At 45.5% G+C, this 25554-nt stretch overlaps 2 protein-coding genes across 2 annotated transcripts in view; one reads left to right on the forward strand and one right to left on the reverse strand.

Annotated features, from left to right (window-relative positions):
- Positions 1 to 8815, reverse strand: part of DAPP1 (dual adaptor of phosphotyrosine and 3-phosphoinositides 1) — a 50917-nt gene extending 42102 nt beyond the window's left edge. Inside the window, exon 1 of the mRNA XM_079776969.1 lies at positions 8602 to 8815. Coding sequence (XP_079633095.1) covers positions 8602 to 8702 — 101 coding nt within the window. The 5' untranslated portion in view covers positions 8703 to 8815. The remainder of the gene's footprint in view (positions 1 to 8601) is intronic.
- Positions 8816 to 20026: 11211 nt separating this feature from the next.
- LOC307102858 (uncharacterized protein C4orf54) overlaps positions 20027 to 25554 on the forward strand; it is a gene marked incomplete at both ends in the record, with an annotated part of 98335 nt that continues 92807 nt past the window's right edge. Inside the window, one exon of the mRNA XM_079776552.1 lies at positions 20027 to 20367. Coding sequence (XP_079632678.1) covers positions 20027 to 20367 — 341 coding nt within the window. The remainder of the gene's footprint in view (positions 20368 to 25554) is intronic.

Below are 25554 nucleotides of genomic sequence, written 5' to 3' on the forward strand. Positions count from 1 at the left end.
CCGAATAGCTGCCATCTTAGTGAAATGGACAGTAGATGGTACAGAAGGGCACCTCACAGGAGGCTGGGAGGATCAGGGAAAGCTTCCTGGAGGAGGAAGATCATGAGTTGGAGCTAGTTGAAACAGAGGGCCTACGTGGAAGGGTTGTGCAAAATGAAGCTAGAAAAATGGTGGGCACAGAAAGTGATCTTTCACATTAAAACATGAGCCACATATCCACTTATTCATGAGAAAATATCCTAGTGACCCCTGTCTACAGATTATTCATATATTTAATGACATATTTTCCTCCTTCCAGGCAGAGAGAAGTAATAGAGAACCTAGGTTCTGTCCCATTAGAATTGTAATGAGACATACATCTTGAAATGTAAGGACATACATTTCAACCCAAAGCAATGGGTTCAACCCAATTGTGTGAAAGCAGCTAAATGTCCTGGAATTGAACAGCCAACGAAAGCACTCTTTTCTAGGGAATTTCCTCCTTTTCTCCACTTTCAAAATTATTTTCACTTTTCAATGACCCTGACACACTTTCTCAACTCTCTAGACCAAAGTTAACAAACTCATAGCATATGATGCCACTCCCCTTTTCTAAGGCCACAGACAAAGCTCATCGATCTGTCTTCTTTCTTGCTAAGCCTGTACTTGGCTTCAGAATCCTTCTGAACAAAATGGAGCTTGTTCTCTAAGATGACTCTATCAGGTAATCCCACTCTAAGCAATCCCAACTTGAGTCAGTCTTTCCTTAAAACTTGAGTCATTCCATGGGATTGCTTAGTTGCTGATTTCCTTCATGTTCATTCATTTGTTTATTGAGTTGGTACTAACTTCTTTGATTTTATGAAAAATAAAGCATTTGGCCCTCTCTGCCATCAGAAATCATGGTTTAGGATAAGGAAATGTCTTATTTTGTTCAAGAGCTATCCATGCAGCATGAATAGCTCTTACTATGTCAGAAAAGACGGTGTGGTCCATAGATGAACATTAGCTGCCATAATCACAAATGTGGGCTTATCTTTCCATTGATCACAGAGGTGGGCCCTGTCCAAGTACAGAGAACCAAGCAAAGGCTTTGCATAGGAGTTGGAAAGTTCTAATGAGGCCTCAGATAGGCATAGTGTAATCATAGGAGAGGCTGAAAGAAGGACTTGCCACAGTCTTTCCAGTAAGGAGGTTTCTGTGATGAAACCAGCTTGTCTGTGGTTTTCCATGTTGCCATTTTTAAATCTGTATGTGCTAATAGCAGAGCTAAATGGTGAGGCCAGCTGCCCCAGCTTTGCGCAGCATACCTGATCTGGTGTCAGAGGCAGAATTAGGTGAGTACCTGGTCAAACAATGAAGTAAAGGCGGGCCCCAAGTTATTTGTTGTTGTTTTGTTTTGGCTCACCTAAAGAGAAACAGGATTCAAAGGAAGAAGATAATTCTGTGGGCGTTGGAGACCCAGATAAACCTGTTCTTGAAGGAGTCAGAGGAATGAGGCAAGAAGTTCGGAAAGATGGAAACACAGAGGTAGAGAGAAAGACAGAGAGACTCAGAGATTCAGAGACACAGAGTGGCACCAAGACTCAAAGACACACACGTTAAGAGCTATAGAGATAGAAAGATAGAGACCAAAACTTGGGGCCAGAGAAAGGCACACCGGCTCACATAAATAGTGGGAAGCACACAGGTCAGTGACTTAGGAACACAAATACGACCCAAACAGTATTCAAGAGACAAAGGCAGAAGCCAAAGAGGAGGAGGACATAGACACACAAAGAGCCCAATGCAGAGGTGGATCGACACCCAGGGTTGTCAGAGACTGGGAGAGACTGAGGGAGGGGTGGCAAATTGCATCTCCTTCCAGCAGAGGTCCATGTGTCCAGACCCCAGGTTGGCCTGCACTGCACTGCTGCAAGACCTAAAGACCAGGGAATGTTTGTTTGATTTGGAATGGGACCCAAAGCTCGATGACTGACGAGAAAAAAATATCTGTGGATAAGAACTTGAGGAGGACTAGCAGGGCTGCACAGAAATCCCAAACCAGAGGGTCTCTCAGGAGGCCTCATGTCTGAGTAGAATCAAGCTTGGCTCTGCATTCACTCTGGGCACTCTTGCAGCCTGTGCCTCATAAAAGGCTGCTTCGGGGCCATGGTTTTGGGGCGGCATTGCCATTGACAATTTTGGGCTGGTACAGGAGACAGAGTGGGCCACTTTTGGGAAGCTATGAATAGAGGAAAGAGCCCCAAACTTTGGGGGATGCAGAAAGATTCCAGATTCCTTGTTTTATTAGTTATCTCCCCTCTATTTCATTGTTTTCTGACTTCAACTGACAGAAAAATCCTATCAGTCCCAAGGGCATCGTCTCCAGGTCCCATGATCCCCTTCCTCCCTGCTATATAAGGTACACTTTATTCAGACACTGTTATCGCCCTCCACCCACTCTACCTTGCATTCTCTAACTGTACAGGCCTGTGCATTCTCTGTTCTCTGTACTATAAACTCCACGAGGGACAGCCATTATTTTTCTTAATTTTTCTTAATTTCAGTATCCCTCACCTGCACTGCATATGTCATCAACAACAGATGGATCTATGAATGAATGGGAAAGTGAATACATGAAACAAAGTGACCCCACTCAACGTGGAGAACCTGGGTGAACAGATGTCCACATGTAAGGCAAAGGAAGTCACCACCACCCATAGAGGAACAGAAAACACAACAACCGAAGAGGAAATTTGCTTGAGTCAAAGAGAGCAAACTGTACACTGTTACATATTCTCCTACCGCCACAAGAGACTCACCTTCCGTTTTCAGACTCCAAGATTACAGAATTGTGCACAGAAGAGGAACAAGCGTTATTGCTCTACTTGCTATCTCAGATCTGTAATAAGATTCCTTTAAAGCTTTGACTTTTCTAGACTTTTCTTAGCCTTATCAATTTGTCTAGCACCCCCGCCCTCCATGAAATCTACAGAAACTTCAATAAAGTTTTTTATTAATTAGAATATTAACCTGGTCTTGTCTTGTGCATGTATGTGTATTACGTGAATAAGGTGAAAGAATAATGAATGTTTTTTAGTAGTATAATTTGTTGGTTGTAGTGATCACAGAACTTTTTTATTTCTTTCAAAAACTAAATAAATATATTTATTATATATTTATAATATATATAGCACTAATATATGGTGCTAATATAATAAGAAAGAAGTTTGATGGAAATTAAAAAGTTTCATTAGTGGACAGGCGCATGGACTCTGGAGCAAAAATGAATTTGAAGCTTTTGAGCATGTAAACTTGGGCATGTGATCAAAGCTCTGTCCTTCACTTTCCTCATTTGTAAATGGGAATGACATGTTTAATAGTATATATCTACAGTGGTGTGTGACTTTAATAAGTGCTACATACCAAGGGCTTAAAATAGTGCCTGGCATATAGTGAGCATCCAGTGATTATTAATTGCCATGATTAGAACATATACCTTCTTGGATCAGTGGAGAGAGCATCACTTTTGGGGTACTCTCCTAGGTGTATCACTCAGCTGCATCACTATGAGGTTGGTGACCTGGACAGTTCACTGAACTAAACTGAAGTCAGCCTCTGCATCTATGAAATGGGTATAATTATACATATTGAAAGTGTTATTGTGAAGGCTAAATGACATCGTGGATGGGAATGACACAGTGCAGGCACAGAGTAGGGGGTCAGTGAAGAATGACTATCGCAACAAGAGAGAATCCTGGCTCGAATTCAGGACCCAGATTCGCTGGACGTCAGGTAGCTGATTTCTCTGCTAATGAGTCTCTGCATGTAGAGTTGGCATACCAATACCTATTAAAGACCAGCGCTAGTGTGTGCTAAAAGTCTGCTTCATAATAAGAACTCCTTGGGATTGTTATCAGTTATTTCTTGGGTGAGCAAACCATCGCCTGAGGGCCAGCTCCTGCCAGAGCACATGTTTTTGTGTGGACTGAAAGCCATTATCTTATGTTTTTAAGTGGTAGGTGCGGGGAAGGAGAAAAAATATTTTGTGACTCATAAAATTATATAAAACTCAAATTTCAGTGTCCAATAACAACATTTTGCTTGAGCACCATCACGGTCATTGTTCCTGTTGTCTCTGGCCGTTCTCCCACCACAATGGCAGATGTGAAACGTTTTGGCGGAGATCACAGGCCTGCAAAGCCTGAAATATTTATGACCTGGCTCTTTACAAAAATCGTTCGCTGATCCCTGATCTGTTCTAACCTTCTCTTTTATGTGAAGGTTAAGGGGTAGAGAAATGAGAGATGTTTCCATTTGTTTACTTAAATATCTTGACACGGGCCAAACACAGCCAGACACTGACACTTTCTTATAAAGAAAAGTATCTGGGAAAGTATAGAGAAAAGAGGATAGTTACTGTATTTCTCAAATACAAGACAAACAGTTATTGTGTTTGTCAGACATATTAGCATATGTCTGACAAAATAATCTGAATATGTAATTTAAAAATATCCTAAGTTATTTGCATTTCTCAGTATCCCTTTTGTGTCTGTAGTGACCCCTTTATAAACTATACAACTATATCATTTCTCCATTATCTCATAGGAAACTTTGTTATAGTCAGAGACTTCCTGGAATTTTAAGTTATTAACTGACGAGCAACTCCACACTGCTTTGTTACTTAGGTGCTGTCTCTACTATTCATCACTTGTTTCATTCCCCCATTGCTTCATTTTTGAAAGCAGCATACAGCCTGACTGCTCCCAGCTCACCTCTTGCTTCTCCTGGGCCATTCTCCACCCGCTTGCCCCTTACTGCTACCCACCCTCCCCCAACCCCATCTGCCAAGGTGTCAGTGAAGCTGAGCAACAACTGCAGATAGTTTTATTTCTTTGTTTGTTTGTTTGTTTGTTTGTTTATTGCTGGGCACATTGATACCTTTAAGATGAAAGAAAATAAATGTTTTTCACTTATGGATTTCTATAAATGAGACACAGAAATCCATCTGAGTTACCTAAGTGCTTTAGAAGCAATAAGACTGTGCTCTGAGCAAGTCCTGTGTGTCCTAGACAGGCAGGTGAGGGATTGGCTGCAGGTCAGGGTTTAATTTGCAGAGCTTACATATTTTATAGCCTGAAGAAAACTTGGGACCAAAAGACAAAGACATCTGCTATCTCTTTGATTTAATCATCACCTGAGGGAATATACCTGACACTTATCTGTCTGTAGCTATCAAAAATACAAATGTCAAAATCTACCTATCTAATCAAACAACCTATTAAAATTAAGCCATTAAAACTATCTATTTTTACCTTTCAAGTACATTAAATCATTTTTGTTTATATGGAGCTTTAAAAAAATCTAAATTAACCGGAAGTTTTGGTATAGGTCATACCTAACCAGTGACTTAATGGTTGGGGAACAAAGCTTCATTTATATTCAGAATTCTGCTGGAGGCAATGAGTCATTTTCAAGTCTTCTCCAATGTTATTACCTAGAAAAGATATATCAGTGATGTCCTGGAGGGGCAAGTACTGGCTCAAGTCAAATAGTAAATTTTCAGCAATTTTGCAAGCTGGTTGTTAAATCCTTGGTGGGTTGCCATGGTTCGAAGTAGGAGTATTTATATCAGGGAAATAGGCAGACTCTGGAAATCAGTACTACCCCTTGTCTATGTGGTTTGTCAGCACACCATTGAGTACATTTAAACCAACCATGCTGCTCAGAGTTCTCATCAGGGAGATGAAACGGTTCTAAAACTGATTTATGGTGATGGTTGTATTCTCTTTAAAATCACTAAAAATTATCGAGTTGTATACACTTGAAATGAGAGAGTTTTAAAATCTCTAAAATATGCCTCAATAAGATTGTTCAACAAAATGCTCCCAATCAACAAACAAAATGTCAACCTGTATAGATGGCTACAAGATCCAGTTACATACCCAATAAATGAAAAATAAAGCCACATTTACTCAGCACTTCTGATGGGTTTATATTCTGTGCAGTGATTCTCAACCTTGTCTCACTCTGGAATCACTTGGAAAGTTTAATAAGAAAAAGTTAACTCCCAAGATGTTGATGTCTTTTGTTTGGTCTGTGGCCTGAGCAGAAATTTTAAAAACTTCTTGGGTGATTCCAGTGTGCAGCCAAGGTTGAGAACCACAACTATAGAGCAATTTCCCCAGATCAGTGGTTCTCAACCTTTCTAATGCCGCGACCCTTTAATACAGTTCCTCATGTTGTGGTGACCCCCAACCATAGAATTATTTTCGTTGCTACTTCATAACTGTAATTTTGCTACTGTTAATGAATCGTAATGTAAATATCTTGTGTTTTCCGATGGTCTTAGGCTCTACAGCAGCGGTTCTCAACCTGTGGGTTGCGATCCCACAGGTTGAGAACCGCTAGCAGGGTCGCCTAAGACCATCGAGAACCGCTAGCAGGGTCGCCTAAGACCATCGGAAAACACAAATATTTACATTACGATTCATTAACAGTAGCAAAATTACAGTTATGAAGTAGCAACGAAAATAATTCTATGGTTGGGGGTCACCACAACATGAGGAACTGTATTAAAGGGTCGCGGCATTAGAAAGGTTGAGAACCACTGCCCAGATAATTGTAGCTTGCCTGTTGTTACAGAAACCACCCTCAAATGCTTAATAAATTCCCAGGTGTTCTGAAAAAGAGCAGTCTGGACATAAATGCCTATTTGGGGGTTGTTTCTAGGTTGTATTGAACGTGTACTCTTTGCAAATGGAGGGAAGATACAGATCTGTTTCCTTGTGGGTTTCCTATGTAGTTGCTGCCTGCCATGGGCATTATGGTGGGGAGAAGGGACATCATCTAGCTCACCTTGTCATCTAAGTGAGTGCCAACGAACTCAAACACAGAGTCTAAGCTCAGGGATTATTGAATTAAAGGACCAGAGTTGAATATCTCCTTTGGGTCTCTTCTCTTTGGGGGCTTCCTACTGATCGTGGGCTGGGATTATAGATAAGGAAGCATGCACTAAAGAATTATCCTATATAATAAAAGCCTAATATGCAAATTGACCAAATGGCTGAACGACCGGTGGAATGACCGGTTGCTATGACATGCACTGACCATCAGGGGGAAGACGCTCAATGCAGGAGCTGCCCGCAGCCCACAGGCCCCAGGCTGGCCAAGGTGGGTGCCAGCGGAAGCCCCCTAATTGCCCCACCGGTCACCCCACAGATCGGCCCTGATCGCCGGCCAAGCCTAGGGACCCTACCCATGCAGGAATTTCGTGCACTGGGCCTCTAGTAGTTTAATAATTTAATAAGGCAAGCTACAATTATCTGGGGCAGTGGTTCTAATGGGTGTCATAAGTGCAGACACTAAAGGTGGATGCCTGGGCTCTCACTCCACCTTTAGTGTCTGCACTTATGACACCCATTTTGTATGCTCATGGGCATTTTACCCCTTCTCTTTGGGGAAATCTAGAAGGCTAGTGATGTCTTGGAACTCTGAATTCCCAAGAACAGGAGTTTACTTTATAGAAATTTTAGCTATTATATCTGATTTACCTTCTGAAGTTAGAGTTCAATTCTGAGACCTCAAATTTAAAATCTACAGACAGGACCTACTGAGATCTTTTACAACCGTGCAGCACCAAAGACACAATCTCTGCTTTCTTAATGCAGATAGATTTGACCCCTGTTTCAGTGTTTCCTGTTAAGAACATGGACTTTGGAAAGTTGGAATCCCAGCTTCGCCAGTTAGTTGATGTGTGATAAAGGCAAGTTATTCAACCCTTTGGTGCTCATTTTCTTCCTTTTTGTACGATGGAGATGATAACAGTTCCTATGTCATTGGCTTGCTGTGAAGATTTGAGCTGCTTGTTCAGACATAAGGTGCAGGTCGCGCCTCTCATGAAGCACAGGTGTCGAAACCAGCCTCATCAGGCTCTTCCCGGTACTTTAGGATAAAGGTTCAGTGTCTCTAGGAAATCCCCTGTTCCTCTCTGGTGTAATGTTTGTTTCTCTAATTAACTATCCTGATGAGTTGTCTCATCTGGTCCCACCCATTGGAACTCACTACCTGCTTGAGGCAGAAACTGTATCCTCTTTCTGAGCTGCTAGTATTTAAAAGGCTCACGGTTGCCCCTGCAGATGTGCTTACAGCCAAGAGCTCACAAATGCAGTGTCAGGAGAAAGAAAGGCATGCGGACATCGCTGTAGACACTTCCTTCTTTCTCTTGAAAAAGTCCCTCTCCCGTTACAGTAGGAGTGTAGGCTTTCTGTTTATCTTACCCGCTCAACGAGTGTAACAGCACATTTACTTATAAACCAGATCGATGTCAAGGAAGCCAAGCAACATCAACTCACACATCCCAGTTCCATCCCTACTCTCCAAGAATGCCCAGCATTTAACTTTTGTCTCAATTTCTGCATCTACCTGCTTTCACATCAGGGGAAAATAATACGTGCTTTTACAATGCCATTGGCCCCAAGCAGGAAGACACCTAACAGACACATGAGGGAAGTGGAGGGGATAGAAGAGTGGGTGGCAGAGGGCTAAAGATCATCATTCACCCAAGGGGGCATTAGGGTGGGAGCGGAGGGTCAATGTCCACCCAAGAAGCGCTTTGAAAAAGCGGATCTGCTCGCTTACCCCAAGTCCTGCAGCAGCTCAGCTTCTCCATCGGGTGTGCTCCACAGATCGGAAGGATCCTGGGCGCTCATCTTCCCTTCTAGGGACTCTGCTCTGCCCATTCACGCTCCTCACGTCGGCAGCAGCCCCTGGCAGGTGCTATGAGGGAAGAGGCCGAGAAAGGAGGTCTGCCGCCCCTCACACCCTCCTCCTCTTTGAGAGAAGCCAGCTGTGAGCCTCCACCAGCGAGGAAGTGAAACTTGCTTACTCCTCCCACCGACACTCACCACCCCGGCCCCCAGGCGCTGGCGGGAGTGTTCTATCAGTCAGGAAGCATGCAAACTTAGCTCCTACCTCTGAGGACACCCACACTGAATCACGCAACCTGTAGTTTCTGTCGAAGGAAATAAACATGGCAGCACTCCAACCAGGGCTGCACCATTCATTCAAACGCCTCTCCTGAGGCCAGACCACAGTTTCTCCCCGGTGCTGTGAGCCTCGGGTTTGCAGAGGGCGGTGCAGGCACTCGTTCACCCCACCTTCCGCCTCACACATGAGCACCCAGGACACCGAGGAAGCTTCTATTTCAGGAACGTCATTAGCGTGGGTAAACAAATCAGGGTCATATCTCTGCCTTCGATCCTGAAGCCTGGTTTTCAGCACTTTCTCCATATTTCTGCTTCAGTTATCCACGTTTCCAACATACACTTGACTTTCAGGTAGGCATGATTCAGAGACACGTATTGTTTTCTCCGTGGAAGACAGAGAAGGGGAGAAGAAGGTACACAGGAAAAGTAGGATGGGGCCAGCCTGCTGCCAACGACTGGGGTGTGTTAGAACCCCCACCCCCACCTCCAGCCCCACCCCGCCACTTCTGTCACGGGGCGTACAGCTGGTGTTGCTTTGTGTCCAGGCTCATGGGCAGAGAATTCCATCTGCCTGAGAGTCCTAAAGGGAAACTGCAGTAACTGAATCCTGGAGAGCTGGACCAAGTGCAGCGATGCACGGATAAAGAACGTGTGTGCTTCCTGCCTTCTCTGTGTATGTGCTGCAGGAGAGAACGTGCTTCTGGTCTCTCTCTCTCTCTCTCTCTCTCTCTCTCTCTCTCTGTCTGTCTAGTCACGCCCTGACTCACTCAGGGTTCACCAGAGGGCTCTGTAACTTGCTTCTCCCAGCGGCCGTCCAGCTGCCCGAGGACCAGGACCATTGGTAGCTTATCGGAATGCAGAATTTCGGGTTCATCCCAGCCCTTCTGAACCTGCATTTGCATTGGAACCAGATCCCCAAAGTGACTCCCTGCACATTAACGTGTGAGGAGACCACTCTCTAGGATACCAAGGCCGCAGAGCGTTCTAAAGGAGATGCTGATTGGGGCCTGCTACCCTCCTACCTTCCCTTAATGTCCTTCCCTGTGTTACAGGATTCCAGGGCAGGAGGAATAAGGAAACTGAGGTAGGAAAGTTACAATAATGCCAGACAGTGTGGGCAATTTGCAGCCAGCTTGTAACTAACCAGCCACTATTTCCCCAGCCAAGGACACTTGAGAGCAAATGGTTAAAAGCTTCCCCAAGGCGAGAATGCAGAGAGGGACAGGAAAGGAGTAAGAGAAAAAAGGACCGTTTTACTCCCTAAGCAGAGAAGCCAGCAGTCTCAGGGCTTGGCAAGATAAAGTTGCCAGTTGCTTCTCAAGAATTCTGGGAAGGCCACAGCAAAGAAAAAAAAGGGACCTTGCGGATTCATCTGCACCAAAGTATTCAGCAAAGGAATCTTGAAATCTATAGCCAAGAGGGTATATAAAGCGTCAGACCCCACCCAACTCTCTCTTCAGAGTAGCTGAGAGCCCGTATGCACTTCATAAGCCGGGATGTATAGGTTTGCTTGCTTTGCTTTTCAATAAGGTATATGCTTTAATAAGTTGGCTTTTCACAAAGCAGTCAAGGTCTCTCGTATAAATTTCCTTATATGAGAAGACAAGGATCGAGGTTGGGGACAGCCCTCTCCCAAGGACTCAGGGTGCTGACTGGTAACACCTCTCTGCTGTTGGTGAGAGGTGCCTCTAAAAGCTATTCTTTCTGGGTGTCTGAGATTTGTGAGGCCCTGGATTCCTCTGATTGCCAGAAATTCCTGAGGGTCTGGAGACAGCCTGGGGGAGATGAGGCTCTGATAACACACGCTGATTGTATATGCGCATTTAAAATTCTTTCAGCTACGGTGTGTTCAGAGAGAAGTGTAGGATCCACGTGTAGCAGCCCTGGCCAGGGAGGTGCAGAATGTGCCTGCGGCAGAGACAGGGACCAGCCGGCAGCAGATTTCATGTTGTCTTTCTATAGCCCTTTGTTTAGTGTTTTAGTATCGATTTTGTTCCTGTTTTAGCAAATTCTGTGTTGTTGTTTTTTCTTTTTTTAGCCTTCTTTTTTTTTCAGAAAAGTAGCAGAGTTTACTCAGATGAGGCTCTTCCTTTTTTCAGTCTTCCTGCCACTCTCCCTTTCTCATTTTGCTGTCCCATCTGTTGTCCTCCCCTGTGACCGCAGTTTCATTGTGTCACTTACTCCATTTTCCCAGGATCCCTCTCTTCCCCATCGACCCCCTGCTCCATGAAATACATATTCAGCATTGTGGTGGAACCAGGTGCTGCGCCATTACTAGGTGGTTTCAACAGAATTACTGGACGCTCATAAAACCATCTGGTATTATATTTTACATTAGACTGTTGCTTCTAAACAAGCTCAAGCATATTTTAAAAAACCACATAATTCACTTCTTATTTATTTTGATAATCTCGTCAGTGGTGCTGGTTCATAGTGCCTAATTCTTCCCATACCGATACTGGACACAGAAACAGACACGAACAATCTACCTTGTTTTAACAATTTTGGAAAATTTTATTCTTTGTTGGAAAATATCTTATTTATCAAAAATATTGGGCCTTTTTGTAGAATGCCAATCACACTCAAATCATCAATTTTCTCATAAAAGAATTTGGGGAGAGCTATTTCATCCAGATTTGAATTTCTTTATTAGAAGAATGAGCTTCTAACACTTGAGACTCCTCTAAAGAGAACTTTTTGATAGAAATAACTCCATGTAGTAGAAGTCCCTTTTCTTTTTTAATTAATTAATTAGATAACTAATTAATTAATTAATTTTTAATTGTTTAAAGTATTACATGTCTCCTTTTTCCCCCCCATTGACCGCCCCCCCCCGCCACTCCCACCCCTGGGGGTTAAGCCCCCACCGCCCCAGTGTCTGTGTCCATTGGTTATGCTAATATGCATGCATACAAGTCCTTTGGTTGATCTCTAATCACCCCCTCTCCCCTGCCTTCTCTCTGAGGTTGGTCGGTCTGTTCAGTGCTACTTTGTCTCTGGGTCTATTTTCGTTCATCAGTTTATGTTGATCATTATATCCCACATAGGAGTGAGATCATGTGATATTTATCTTTCTCCGACTGGCTTATTTCGCTTAGCATACTGCTGGAAGACCCTTTTTGATCTTTTTCTAATTTATTTATCTCTACAGAAAACTTACAGATCACCAAGTCTGATTTTCACCTGGTCACCAGCAATGGCAATTCTACTCACGCCCTCCATAGTGGGAATGGTTCTGTGAGCGCCCTTGTTACCTGTTTACTGTTAACTAAGCACTCTTTCTTCCTCTCCATCATCTATGATGGTGGAAAATAAAAGGTACATTCTTGAAAGGAAAACCATGGCTTGGAATTATCATAGACTGAGGTTACCATAGGTTGGGGTTGAGGGACCCTTACTGTTTCTCACTGTCTTTTCTTCCCACCCATGAAAAAGAAGAAATTTCAAGTTCAATTGGAACAGAGGAACAGCAGACAAAGAAAGAACTGACCATTGTTTTTTTAGCTGCAGGTCATCTCTCCAAAAGGAGAGCTTCCGTCTCTCCCCCTAATTCTGTGGCAAGCTCAGGGATGCCATATTGCTTTTAAAAATATTGGAGATTTTTGTTTTGTTTTTGTTAAGCCTCACCTGAGAATATTTTTTCCTTTGATTTTTAGAGAGAGTGGAAGGGAAGGAGGGGGAGAGATAGAAAAAAAAAACATCAATGTGAGACACACTGATTTGTTGCCTCCTGCATGTGCCCTGAATGGGGACTGGGATTGAACCTGCAACCCAGGTATGTGCCCTTGGCCAGGAATTGAACCAGTGACCCTTTGGTGTGCAGGCGAACACTCTAATCACTGAGCAACACCAACCAGGGCAAAAATAATGGAGTTTTACTTCAAGCCACCACCTCCGTGTTCTCTGCCCCAGTTATGTGATCACTTAATACAGTATCAAAGGCTTGGTCTTTTTTAATTAATTGGGACCCCATTTTATTTTCTTCACCTGTCCATACAAGTAGTCCTAGCTTCTGTGTTGACTAAGGGTGTGTGGATATGGCTTTAACTCATCAAGTTCACTCTAACCCCTGCCTCTTTCGGGAGAGTGGGAAACTGGAAACAGAGAAATAGAAGGAGTTTCCACAGAAAGAGGAAGAAAAGATCTAAACACTTTGTATTTTACCTTTATAATACATTCTTTAAAATAAAAAAACAAACCAAACAGTTTCCTGGATGATTTAAAATTCTGAAAAATTAAGCCCAGTAGAGCCATGGCATGAGCTCCCAGGTGCTCAGGAAATATTTGATAAAGGTAAATTTTGGTCATTGAGAAATGACAATGACAAGCAAGTGGATATCTCCACTGGGCAGATGACTATCCAAGTGGTGGTAAGAAGGCAGCTCGGCTCTTCCCCTTTGAGCCTGTGGGTCGAGACTGGTCACACACTTCACCTTCTACTGAACACTGCCACCCCACCCTGGCTTCTCTTCTCCCCATGCCTCCTGGGAATCATTCTACTTGCCGTCGGTCAGCTTTTCTTCCACCGACCCATTTAGGCCACGTGTACAGACCTGACTTTGAATTCTGACTTGTGTTTTGGTTTCCACTCCCTTCTCGGCTGCTATGGAACCCCAGCATCGGCTACTTCCAGACCCCTCACTATATAATGGGCCTGCCCCAGGCCATCGTGGTCCATGTTCTGTCTCTGTGGGCGTCATTGCTCCTTCCTGATCTCCAACGTTCCTTGGGGTAGCTACTCAAGCTACAGTCCTCATCTCTATCTCTACAGAGATATCTCCAGATCTCTGTTTCTACATGACTCACTCTCTTCTGAGAATGCGCGGTGGGGGCAGGGAAGCTGTTCCAGCGTTGCATTGGTTGGAGGTGACCCGTTTCTCAAAGTTGGTGAGTTATGGCCATATCCAGACAGCCTTAGCATAGCTTCCTCCGTGGAACTGGATTAAGCTAGGTTTGAAAATTCTCTCATATTCTATCCAGAACCATTCTTCAGGCCTCATTGTTAAGTAATATTGATCATATTACACTCGTTCCTTCCTTAGAAATTTTTCTCTCATTGATAAATTCAGGCAAAGGCAAACAGATTTTTACTGGATTCCTCACACCTTCAGTCATATCTGTGTCTGTCTAAATCCCAACTCCAGACAGGGTCTCCAAAATCTCATGCCAAACAAGGAACGAGTCTGGATAAGAAGTGAGGAATAGGGGTAGATTTAGGAAAGTTCCACATTGTATCCTCAGCACCAGCACAACTCAAAACCCACTCCTGAGAAATTATCTGGCCATGTTTTCTCCTTTCTTCTTCCCCAAGGTGGAGGAGACTCAAGCACCACTTATATGTAGTCCCATAAAGAATACATTTGCTTTGCACACAATCTCCTTCGGTTTGGTGTGCCCTCCCCTGTGCTTCCTGCGGCTAACTCCTTTGGATCTTCAAGCCTCAGCATAGTTCTATACCACTTCTTGTGATGGTTTTCTGGCTCCCCCCAAACCTGGGTTGTGGCCTTCATCTGCACTGCTTGTGCTCTGACCGGGAATCGAACCAGCCATCTTTCGGTGCACGAAATGATGCCTAACCAACTGAGCTACAACGACCAGGGTCAGAACATAACCTTTATGTTCAAGCCCCTCTGTGGCAGCCACGGCAGCCAGCCACACAAACTCTCTTCTGGAAAGAACCTGGTGTGAGGGTGTGGCAATAAGGGTACTAAATCTGGACTGTTCTTGCCCAATGTCAACTTCTCTCATGGGCAGTTTTTGTTCTGCGACTGCCTGTTGGCCTGATGGAGATTTTCTTAAAACTGAGGCTCTTTGTACCCCATCCCCCTTCCTCCTCTTTCTCTCCCTTCACAGGTGTCAGCAGGTACTGTGTTGAGCGGTGCCCCCCACCCCAAATTCATGATTCATGTCCACCTAGAACCTCAGAATGTGATTTTACTTGGAAATAGATTCTTTACAGATATAATTAGTTAAGATGAGGTCATACTGGATTACGGTGGTCCTTAATACCAATTACTAGTGTCCTCACAAGAAGGTCTTTAGAAAACAGAGGGAAGACGGTGGTGTGAAGACGGTGGCAAAGACTGAAGTGATGTATCTACTCACCAAGGAAAACAAAGGGCTGCCAGCAACCACCAGGAGCCAGGAGAGGGGACAGATTCTTCCACAGAGCCTCCAGAAGGAACCAATGCTGCAGACACCTCCATTTCAGATTTCCAACCTCCCAAACGGAGGGAGAATAGATTTCGATTGTTTGTGGCTACCCAGGGCACGGCACTTTGCTATGGCAGCTCTAGAACCTAGCACATGGCTCCACATTGTGGTCTGAGGCTCTCCGGGTCTTCTACTCGCCTCCTCCTCTTCATCCTTCACAGGCATTCCCACCTAAGACATGTCCTGCGTGTCTAGTTCCATCTTGGCATCTAGTTTCTATGCAGAAACTCAAACCGACACAATGACCAAAATAAAAAGTCAGCTCAATTTTCATCTTTCTACCAAAATCTTCAGACAAGGGTCTTTACCATCGATTAAACAAGAATTGTCAAGCTGCTACTATTGACTCCCAAGGTACTGTGCTGAGTGGAAGGGGTACAAAAATGACAAGGCATAAGCTCTCCTCTAAGTGGTCTCTCACACTAATGGATAGAGTTTTGTCTTGAGGAACTCATCAAGAAGAAAACATTTCCATCTCAATACAGTGGCAAAAGTTATGCTTGATCCCAGGTAGGGGGTGTACAGGAAGCAGCTGATCCATGTTAAGCTCTCACATTGATGTCTCTCTCTTCTCCCTTCTTCTCTCTCTAAACATCAATAAACTATTCTTTTTAAAAATATGTTATATTCCCTCTGTTGACCTAAGGAACATCCAAACCTGTAGAGAATTTATTTAAAGAGTTTATTTGAGCCGAACTGACAGCCTATGCCAGGGAGCAAGATCTCAGATCCTCTGAAGATGAATCGTTTTGCAGCTGTATTTTTTATGCCTTTGAGATTAAAGAAGGGACATAAGGAAGACTGGAGAAAGCAAGGAGGGAATTAGGATTTTGGTATGGTTCTTTAGTATGGTGCTCTCTTGAGGGTGGTTATGGTTTATTTCAAAGGTGTATTAAATTATATGCACGGAATCAATGGGCAGGGCTTGCTTAAGGCAACGAACCTTTTATTAAAAAATTATAGCCTGTGGCATGACTACCCACCATGACCTGCCAGCTAGTAATTTACGATCAGGTCACCCTGTGAGGTTCCTTTCCATACAGCCCCTCTTTTCATCCACACCTCTCCTCCTTTTCATCAGGTCATTTCGGTAGAAGTGCTAGCTCTGGAGCAGCTGGACGGCTGCGGCGAGCACCTCCCAATGTCCCAGGCCACTGACCTCCTCTGGCGGGAAATCTGTGTAACCGTCAACCGCGGCTTTCCAGGGTCTGGGCACCCGGGGTAACAGGCACTCCAGACAAACCAGACATCTGCCAGAAGCATACCCCCGCAGAAGTCTTCCCGGCCTCTCCCCTTGCCTCTTTCTGATTTCTCCTCTTCTCTGTTGTCTTCCCACTTTTCATGTTCAATATTCAGTCTTGAACTCCATTCTCAGCCTCCTTTATTTAATGTGAAATATTTGCTCCGTTCACGAAACCAGGGCCTTGATTCATTCCTCCATATCATCTTCAAGTATTTGAAGGTTATGCAGCTGCGTGGGTCACAAAGCCCATTCCAGGAAAGGCGGAAAACCAAGAGTCCTCGGCAGCAGTAGGGAAACCCTTGCCTGGCAGTGAGGTTCCCTGGGAATCTCCCTGTGGTGTATCACCCAGGAAAAGCTCCGTTCTCTCAATATTTCCTGAGGGCCATATGTGCCCCTCACCCACTGTGCATTCATAGGAGAGCTCCTTCAGGGCCATGGGAATGGAATGTCAAGGTTCAAGTTCATGGCTTCCAAGGACTTTATCTCAGTTCCTACCAGTAGGTTCAGTTGCTTTGTTATTGAAGTAGCAACAGGGTATCTCCCTAGGTCAGTGGTTCTCAACCTTTCTAATGCCTCGACCCTTTAATATAGTTCCTCACGTTGTGGTGACCCCCAACCATAAAATTATTTTCGTTGCGACCCACAGGTTGAGAATCGCTACTGTAGAGCCTAAGACCATCGGAAAACACAGATATTTACATTATGATTCATAACAGTAGCAAAATTACAGTTATGAAGTAGCAACGAAAATAATTTTATGGTTGGGGGGTCACCACAACATAAGGAACTGTATTAAAGGGTCGCGGCATTAGAAAGGTTGAGAACCACTGACCTAGGTGATATGAAACAAATATATGTTTAGACCTCTACCCTCTCTCTTCAAACTAGCTCTTCCCTCCTCCCTGCTCCTCCCTGCTCCTCCTTGACTCACTTTTGCCTCAGGGCTTAGTAGTTGCTTTTTGCTTTTCCTGGCTCTCTCTCCTTCCAGATCTTATCTGGTTTCCTCTTTCACTTCATTCAAAGGTCACCCTCTCAGAAAGCCCTTCCCTAACTCCTACAAATCTAAAATGCTTCTTCAGCCCTGGCTGGGTGGCTAAGCTGGTTGGAGCATTGTCCTGTACCCCAAGAGGTTGTGGGTTCAATTCCCAGTCAGGGCACATATCCATGGTTGTGGGTTTGATCCCCAGTTGGGGTGCGTACAGTAAGCAACCAATCCATCTCCTCTCTCTCCTTTCCTCTCTCTCTCAAATCAGTAAAAACATATCCTCAGGTGAAGCTAAATAAAATAAAATGCTTCTTCTACTGCCCCAGGCCTGTCATTCCTAGTCCCTTACTCTGCCTTATTGCTTCAAAACACTCAGTGTTGCTTGTTAAAATACGAAAATTCTTCCATTTTCTGATCCCCTAAGTTTCTTCTCCCTGTCATTTAGCCACCTGTGTCCCCCAGACACCTGAGACCTTTCCATCCCCACTAACTGAGGGAGCCACTAGGGCCCTGTCCCAGCACGAGGGCCAGTATCCATGTTGTTCTGATTCTTCAGTGCCTGTGACGTGCTAATTGTGTATTGAACAGGTGTACAGAGGTGTAATTTATATCCCATATGTTCATTTTCTTTAAGTGTACAAATTATTTTTAGTAAATTTACAGAGCTGTGCCGCCATCACCACAATCTAATTTTAGGACATTTTCATCATCCCCAAAAGATCCTTTGTACTCATTTGCAATCTAAATATTTTGAATACCACTTCTGCTTAGCTCTACCTGAATTAATTATATAGGACATTAGCTTACTTGTGGTGGCAAATAAATTATATTGCATACACTTATATACTAGCTATCTACAATCTATCCATCTATATCTCCCATCTGACATAATCTGCAATGTGACCTTGTCACTCCCTCATCAAGAGGTGGCGGATACACAGTGTGCTCATGGATGAGGGAATAAAAGCTATTACCATTTGCAAAAACTTATCTTGAGGGTGAGAATATCTCACTAATGTGCAACCAAAAACAAATTACAGAAGTGGACTGATATAACTGCATTATAACTCCTGATCTCACATGTTTGTGTTTATCAAAACAGTTGTATATGTATTAATTTTTTCTTATAATAAACAAATGTATGGTTGGATTAACAAATACATTTGCATTAAAAAGAAAAAGAAAAAATAGAGGTAGTACCCAATTCCCATCTTCCAATTTGGCCTGACTTTGGTGACACATTTGTGGCCAATAGAATGTAGTGCAGGTGACATGGATGACCTTTCTGCCACGTCTCTTGGACCATTCACACTTCAGACATTCTCTCCAAGGTGTTCTCTTTACAATCCAGTGTGATGCTGAGGGAAGCCCACATCACATGGAGTGTTTCATGTATGTGCTCTGGTTGGCAGTCCCAAAGGAGCCCAGCTCGAATCATTTCAGTCCAGGTTCTAGACACGACTGACAAGGAGACTCCAGATGATTCCAGTCTCCAGCCATTAAAGTCACTTGCAGTGGTTTGAGTTTTGCCAACTGTGGTCCCAGACATTGAAGACCAGAAACGAGACATCCTTCTATGTCCTGTTTGAATTTTGGGTCTAAAGAATACAAGCACAGCCCTAACCAATTTGGCTCAGTGGATAGAGCATCAGCCTGCAGACTGAAGGGTTTGATTTTGGTCAAGGGCACATGCCCAGGTTGTAGGCTCCATCCCCATTAGGGTGAGTGCAGGAGGCAGCCAATCAATGATTATCTCTTATCATTGATGTTTCTATTTCTCTCTCCCTCTCCCTTCCTCTCTGAAATCAATATATATATATATATATATATATATATATATATATATATATGCACACATATACACACTAGAGGCCCAGTGCACAAAATTTGTGCACTGGGGGGGGGGGGTTCTCTCAGCCCAGCCTGCACCCTCTCCAATCTGGGACCCCTTGGGGGATGTCTGACTGCTGGCAGTCGGACATCCCTCTTACAATCCAGGACTGCTGGCTCCCAACCACTTGCCTGCCTGCCTGCCTGATTGCCCCTAACCACTCTGCCTGCTAGCCTGATCACCCCCTAACCACTCCCCTACCAGCCTGATGGAACCCTAACTGCTCCCCTGCCAGCCCAATTGCCCCCAACTGCCCTCCCCTGCCGGCCTGGTCGTCCCCAACTGCCCTCCCCTGCCAGCCTGGTCCCCCTCAACTGCCATCCCCTGCAGGCCTGGTCGCCCCCAACTGCACTCATCTGCAGGTCTATTCGCCCCCAAGTGCCCTCCCCTGCTGGCCCAGTCACCCCTAACTGCCCTCCCCTGCCCGCCTGGTCTCTCCTAACTGCCCTCCCCTGCCAGCCTAGTCACCCCTAACTGCCCTCCCCTGCTGGCCTGGTCCCCCACAACAACCCTCCCTCCCCTGCAGGCCCGGTCACCCCCAACTGCCCTCCCCTGCTGGCCATCTTGTGGTGGCCATTTTGTGACAACATGGGGGTAGCCATCTTGTGACCACATGGGGCGGCCATCTTGTGTGAGGGTGTGATGGTCAAATTGCACATTTCCTCTTTGTTATATAGGATTAGAGGCCCAGCATGCACGAAATTGTGCGCGGTTAGAGTCCCTAGGCCTAGCCTGGCCTCTGTCGCATGGCCTCTGCCACCCTGCAATGCTACGTGAAGCTCCCTGCCCCGGGATGCTCCATGATACTCGCGGCCCCTCGACTGCTCTGTGAGGCTCTCTCCCCCCCCCCGCTTGACTACTCCATGAAGCTTGCTGCTGCCCCGCAAAGCTCGCCGCTGGATGCTCCGCGAAACTCCCCCCAACCCCTCGCCACTGCTCTGCGAGGCTCCCCGACCCTGCAACTGCTTTGTGCAACTCGCTGCGGCCTGGGTGATTGCTCCACTAAGCTCACGGCCACCCCGCGAAGCAGCCCACCACTGCCGCTCAACAGTCCTCAGTCCCGCCCCGCCGCCAGCCCGCCCTCATGGTGAGTGGCTCAGGGCTGGGGGAGAGGGGGGACTGAGAGGTGCTCCATGCACTTCATGGTGACCAGTTGCCCATTCGGTCATAACGCCACCTAGCTCTTTATATATATACTAGAGGCCCGGTGCACGAAATTCGTGCAGGGAGGGGGGTTGTCCCTCAGCCCAGCCTGTACCCTCTCCAATCTGGGATCCCTCTCACAATCCAGGACTGCGGCTCCCAACTGCTTGCCTGCCTGCCTTCCTGATTGCCCCTAACCGCTTCTGCCTGCCAGCCTGATCACCCCCTAACCACTCTGCTGCCAGCCTGTTTGCCCCCAACTTTCCTCCTCTGCCGGCCTGGTTACCCCTAACTGCCCTCTCCTGCAGGGTTGATCACCTCCAACTGCCCTCCCTTGCAGGCCTGGTCCTTCTCAACTGCCCTCTCTTGCAGGCCGGGTGCCTCCCAACTGCCCTCTCCTGCTGGCCATCTTGTGGTGGCCATCTTGTGTCCACATGGGGACAGGATCTTTGACCACATGGGGGCAGCTATATTGTGTGTTGCAGTGATGATCAATCTGCATAGTACTCTTTTATTAGATAGGATTAGGATAAAGAATACAAGCACATGATAGACTGGTGCTGTGTTATGTCACAAGGTTTGGGTGGTTTGTTACTCTGTGACAGATAACTGAAACACTTGTCATCTGGGTCACTGCCTAGAATGTGAGCTCCAAGAGCAGGGACTTTAAGTGTCCTGATACTATGTATCTGTGATGGGTGATGGTTAATTTTATGTGTCATATTGACTGGGCCACAGGCTGCCCACATAGTTGGTCAAACATTAATCTGGGTGTTTCAGTGACAGTGTTTTTGAATGAGATTAAATTGATGGATTTTGAGTAAAGCAATTTGCTCTTCATAACTGGGTGGTTCTCATCCAATAATTGAAGGCGTGAATAGAACAAAAAGACTAGCCTCCCCTGAGCAAGAGAGTTCTCCAAAAGACTGTTTTTGGACTTCATCTGTAACATTGCTCTCCCTAGTTCCACAGCAGATAGCCTGAATATTCAAACCAGAACCTCAGCTCTCCTTGGGTCTTCAGCCTGCTGGGCCCAATCTGCAGATTTTGTACTTGCCAGCATCCATAATTACATGAGCCAGTTCCTTATAAGAAATCTCTTTCTATATATAGAGTAAGTCCTCACTTAATTTTGTCAACAAGTTCTTGAAACCCTGGCAAAAACAACATATAAAGAAACCAATTTTGCCATAGACTGATATAAACAAGTTAAGTTCCTATGGTATGTCATCAACATTATATAACTAGAGGCCCAGTGCACAAAATTTGTGCACTCGGGGGCGGGGGTCCCTCAGCCCGGATTGCACCCTCTCGTAGTCTGGGAGCCCTCAGGGGATGTCTGACTGATGGCTTAGGCCCGCTTTTGGCTGAGCGGTGCTCCCCCTGTGGGAGCACACTGACCACCAGGGGACAGCTCCTGCATTAAGCATCTGCCCCCTGGTGGTCAGTGTGTGTCATAGCGACCGGTCTTTCTGCTGTTTGGTCAATTTGCATATTAGCCTTTTATTATCCTATCTAATAATAGGGTAACATGTAAATTACCATCACTCCACTATGCCCACGATTGGGCGGCGGGAGGCTGAGGGGCGGGACTCAGGGTGGCCTATCCGGCCATTGAGAGGCACGGATCCGCTGCCACTGAGGGGGGCTACCCTGCTGTTGAGAGGCGCAGAGGGCGGGACTCCCGCCCCCTGCGCCTCTCAACGGCCAGATCCGCGGCCGCTGAGGGGGCCTGCCGCGGACACCCAGCTGCGCTTCTCAACGGCAGGGTAGCCAGGTGTCCGTAGCAGCCCCCCTCAGCGGTCGTTGAGAGGCGCAGGGGGTGGGAGTCCCGCCCCCTGCGCCTCTCAACAGCAGGGTAGCCCCCCTCAGCGGCCGCAGACCATCAAAAGTGGGGGAGCTGGGTGCCTGTCTGCTCCGGCACCAGGCCTTTCAGAAGCCTCCTCCGAGCCGGAGGCTTCTGAAAGGCCTGGTGCACCAGCAGACAGGCACCTAGCTCCACTGCGAAAAGCGAAAGTGTGTAAGGGACCCTACACGAGCATGATTCAATCATGCACTGGGCCTCTAGTATAGGATAATGTGTTATTATGGGCAAGGCCTCTAATTCAATTTTTTTTAGGTAGTTAAAGGGAAGGGCAGAATTTTCGCTTGAGCCTGAAGCTAAAATTGCCCTTAGCTCAAAAATCTGCATACCACTGAGACACATCTTGGTGAGGCTCATTCTGAACCCCCACACAGTTCTATTATGTGTATAAGTATTGGGAACTATCTTATCTCTTTAGTGAAAGGAACCTTTTGTTATGTTATAATGACTAACTTTATCTCAAGAGTTGTGTTTTGGATTCAAGCCTGTATCCAGTATTCATGCAGCAACTTCAGCTCTTCTGTTCAATATTTACCTGGCATATCTGTTATTTTATTTTCTCTAAATCTTTCTAGATTTTTATGTATTAGATAGGAATAGCACACGGACACAGACAATAATCTGGCGAAGGCCTGGAAGGGGCGGGTGCAGGGTGGAGGAGATCAATGGGAAAAAACAAACAAAACTAAAACAAAGGGACATCTGTAATACTTTCAACAATAAAGATACATCCTATCTAATAAAAGAGAAACATGCAAATTGACCATACCTTTGCTATGCCCACCATCCACACCCACCAGCCAATCAGGAGTGAGTATGCAAATTAACCCAACAAATATGGCAGTTAATTTGCATATCCAGGTGCAGAGCGAAGACTGAAGACAGCGTAGAAGGAAGCCAAGCACTGCAGAAGGGAGCAAAGCTGCAGAGAAGCAAGCGGGGTGGCGGGGAAGCAGGCAGGACTGCGGAGAAGGGAGGGAAGCAGATGGGGTGGGAAGCAGGCAGGGCGGCAGAGAAGGGAGGGAAGCAGGCAGGGCTGTGGAGAAGGGAGGGAAGCAGGCGGGGTGGCGGAGATGGGAGGGAAGCAGGCAGGGCTGCGGAGAAGGGAGGGAAGCAGGCAGGGTGGCGGAGAAGGCCACAGGAAGCCCTATTCTTACAGGAATCTTCCTGCAATGGGCCTCTAGTTTTAAATAAAGTAAAATATCTTAGTTAAAAGGAGTTTTATGTGAAATACTATAAGTAATTGCTCTACACTGTACTTTATATTCTCAACTCCTCTCAAAGAGATATTAATTGACCCTATGTTCACTTAATATTAATTGACCCTATGTTCACTGACTGCAGGACTGACTTCCGCCACACTGACCCAGCACTGACTGCCACGGGAGCTGTGATCAGACCCTGTTTTTCTCTCCCGGCCTCTGTCTGGGCCTGATTGCAGCCCCCACGGCAGTCAGTGCTGGGTCGCTGACGTACCCGCAGCACTGACTGCAGGACTGACTTCCAGTGTTCGGTCAAGCCTTTGGTCATTTTGGATGTTATGGATCCTGGCTCTTTATATATATAGATGACAATGAAGGAAATAATGTTGAATAAAATGATGTTATTTGAGGACCTCCTGTATACACGTCTTATTGGTTCTGTTTCCCTGGAGAGTCCTAATGTGGTATCCACAGGCCCTAAAGCAGTGGTTCTCAATAGGGGACAACTTTCCCCCAGGGGACATTTGGCAGAATCTGGAGACATTTTTGGTTTCACAACTTGGGGAACCTACTGACATCTAGTGTACAGTGCAGTGAACATCCTACAGCACACAGGATGCTCCTTACAACAAAGTATTGCCTAGTCAGAGACATCAGGAGGGGCAGTCTGGTCTGTCTCAACACATTTATTTTTTCTCACTCTAAGTACATCCTAAAATGGTAAAACCATAAATCCACTAAAAGGAGCTGTGCAACGTCATCTAAGGAGAAAGCTAAAACGGAATAAAAATCCAGCTTTCTCATTTACCATAATTTTCTGGCGTATAAGATGACTTTTTAACCCAGGAAAATCTTCTATACGCCCAGTCGTCTTATATGCTGGAAAATACGGTACTTCTGTCTACTTCACCCCACTGCTCCCAAAGAGCCAGTGTGGCCCAGGGGATGGGGCATGCCAGGGGAGTGGGTAGAGTCCTGTGCACTGCAGAGAGCGACCTCCTGGAGAAGGTGGCTAAAGGACCCGTGGCACAAAGGCTAGAGCAAGAGAACAGGAGGGAACTTGGCCTTCAGCACCCTTGAGGGGCTGTTTCTGGGAACTCCCAAGAATTATGGGAAGATGTGAGGGATAAAGGCAGAGGTCTTGCTTCTTCTAAGAGGAGCCTGAGTTATGGGAGTGGAAGTCAAGAAACATTAACCTGGGATATTGAGGTCAGTCTTCCTTTGTGTCTTCCATATACACTGAGTGGCCAGATTATTATGATCTCTGAATGCATAATAATCTGGTCACTCAGTCTATATCCTATATAATAAATGCAAATTGTCCCCTCGACCAGAAGTTCAACTAGCAGGCAGGCTGGCCAACTGCCCATGTCCCCTCCCACTGGCCAGACTGGCCAGACCCCACCCATGCATGAATTCATGCACCTGGCCTCTAATATGTGTGTGTGTGTATGTGTGTGTGTGTGTACACACACACACACATACACACACACACACACACACACACACACACTGAGTGGCCAGATTATTATGTGTTCAGAAATCATAATAATCTGGCCACTTAGTGTATATTGTGCTCAAGCCCAGCCCTGGCATTCAATTAGCTTCCCACAGATACAGGAAGCCAGGCCGATTGGGTCATTTACGACATTTGCCAACAGGCAACGTTGAAATGACTGAAGCTTAGTGCTTAAATGAGAAATAGAATCACGCTCAGTAGTTATAAAGAGACAGCTCTTCCTGTAGCAGGTTATATTGGTCTTTTTTCAGAAGAAGAAATAACTTATATAGTTAACTGGATTAAGATTTATAAATATCTAAGAGGCTCCTGAAATTCCAGAAAGAGAAAGATGTGACCAACAAGAGGAAACTTAACCAGAAACCACATGTGATGTAATAACGTAACTATAAATTATAAGTTTCCATAATCACTTCACTGGGATAGTATGAATGCTATGTTAATTAGGCAGAGCAGGTTTCATGATTCTTGTTATTTTTAATAGATGAGAAAAGTGGAGCTTAGAAATGTTAAGGAACTTGTTAGTAATTAGCAGCACTGGGCGGA

Source organism: Cnephaeus nilssonii, assembly GCF_951640355.1.
Source record: "Cnephaeus nilssonii genome assembly, chromosome: 1".
NCBI lineage: Eukaryota > Metazoa > Chordata > Mammalia > Chiroptera > Vespertilionidae > Cnephaeus > Cnephaeus nilssonii.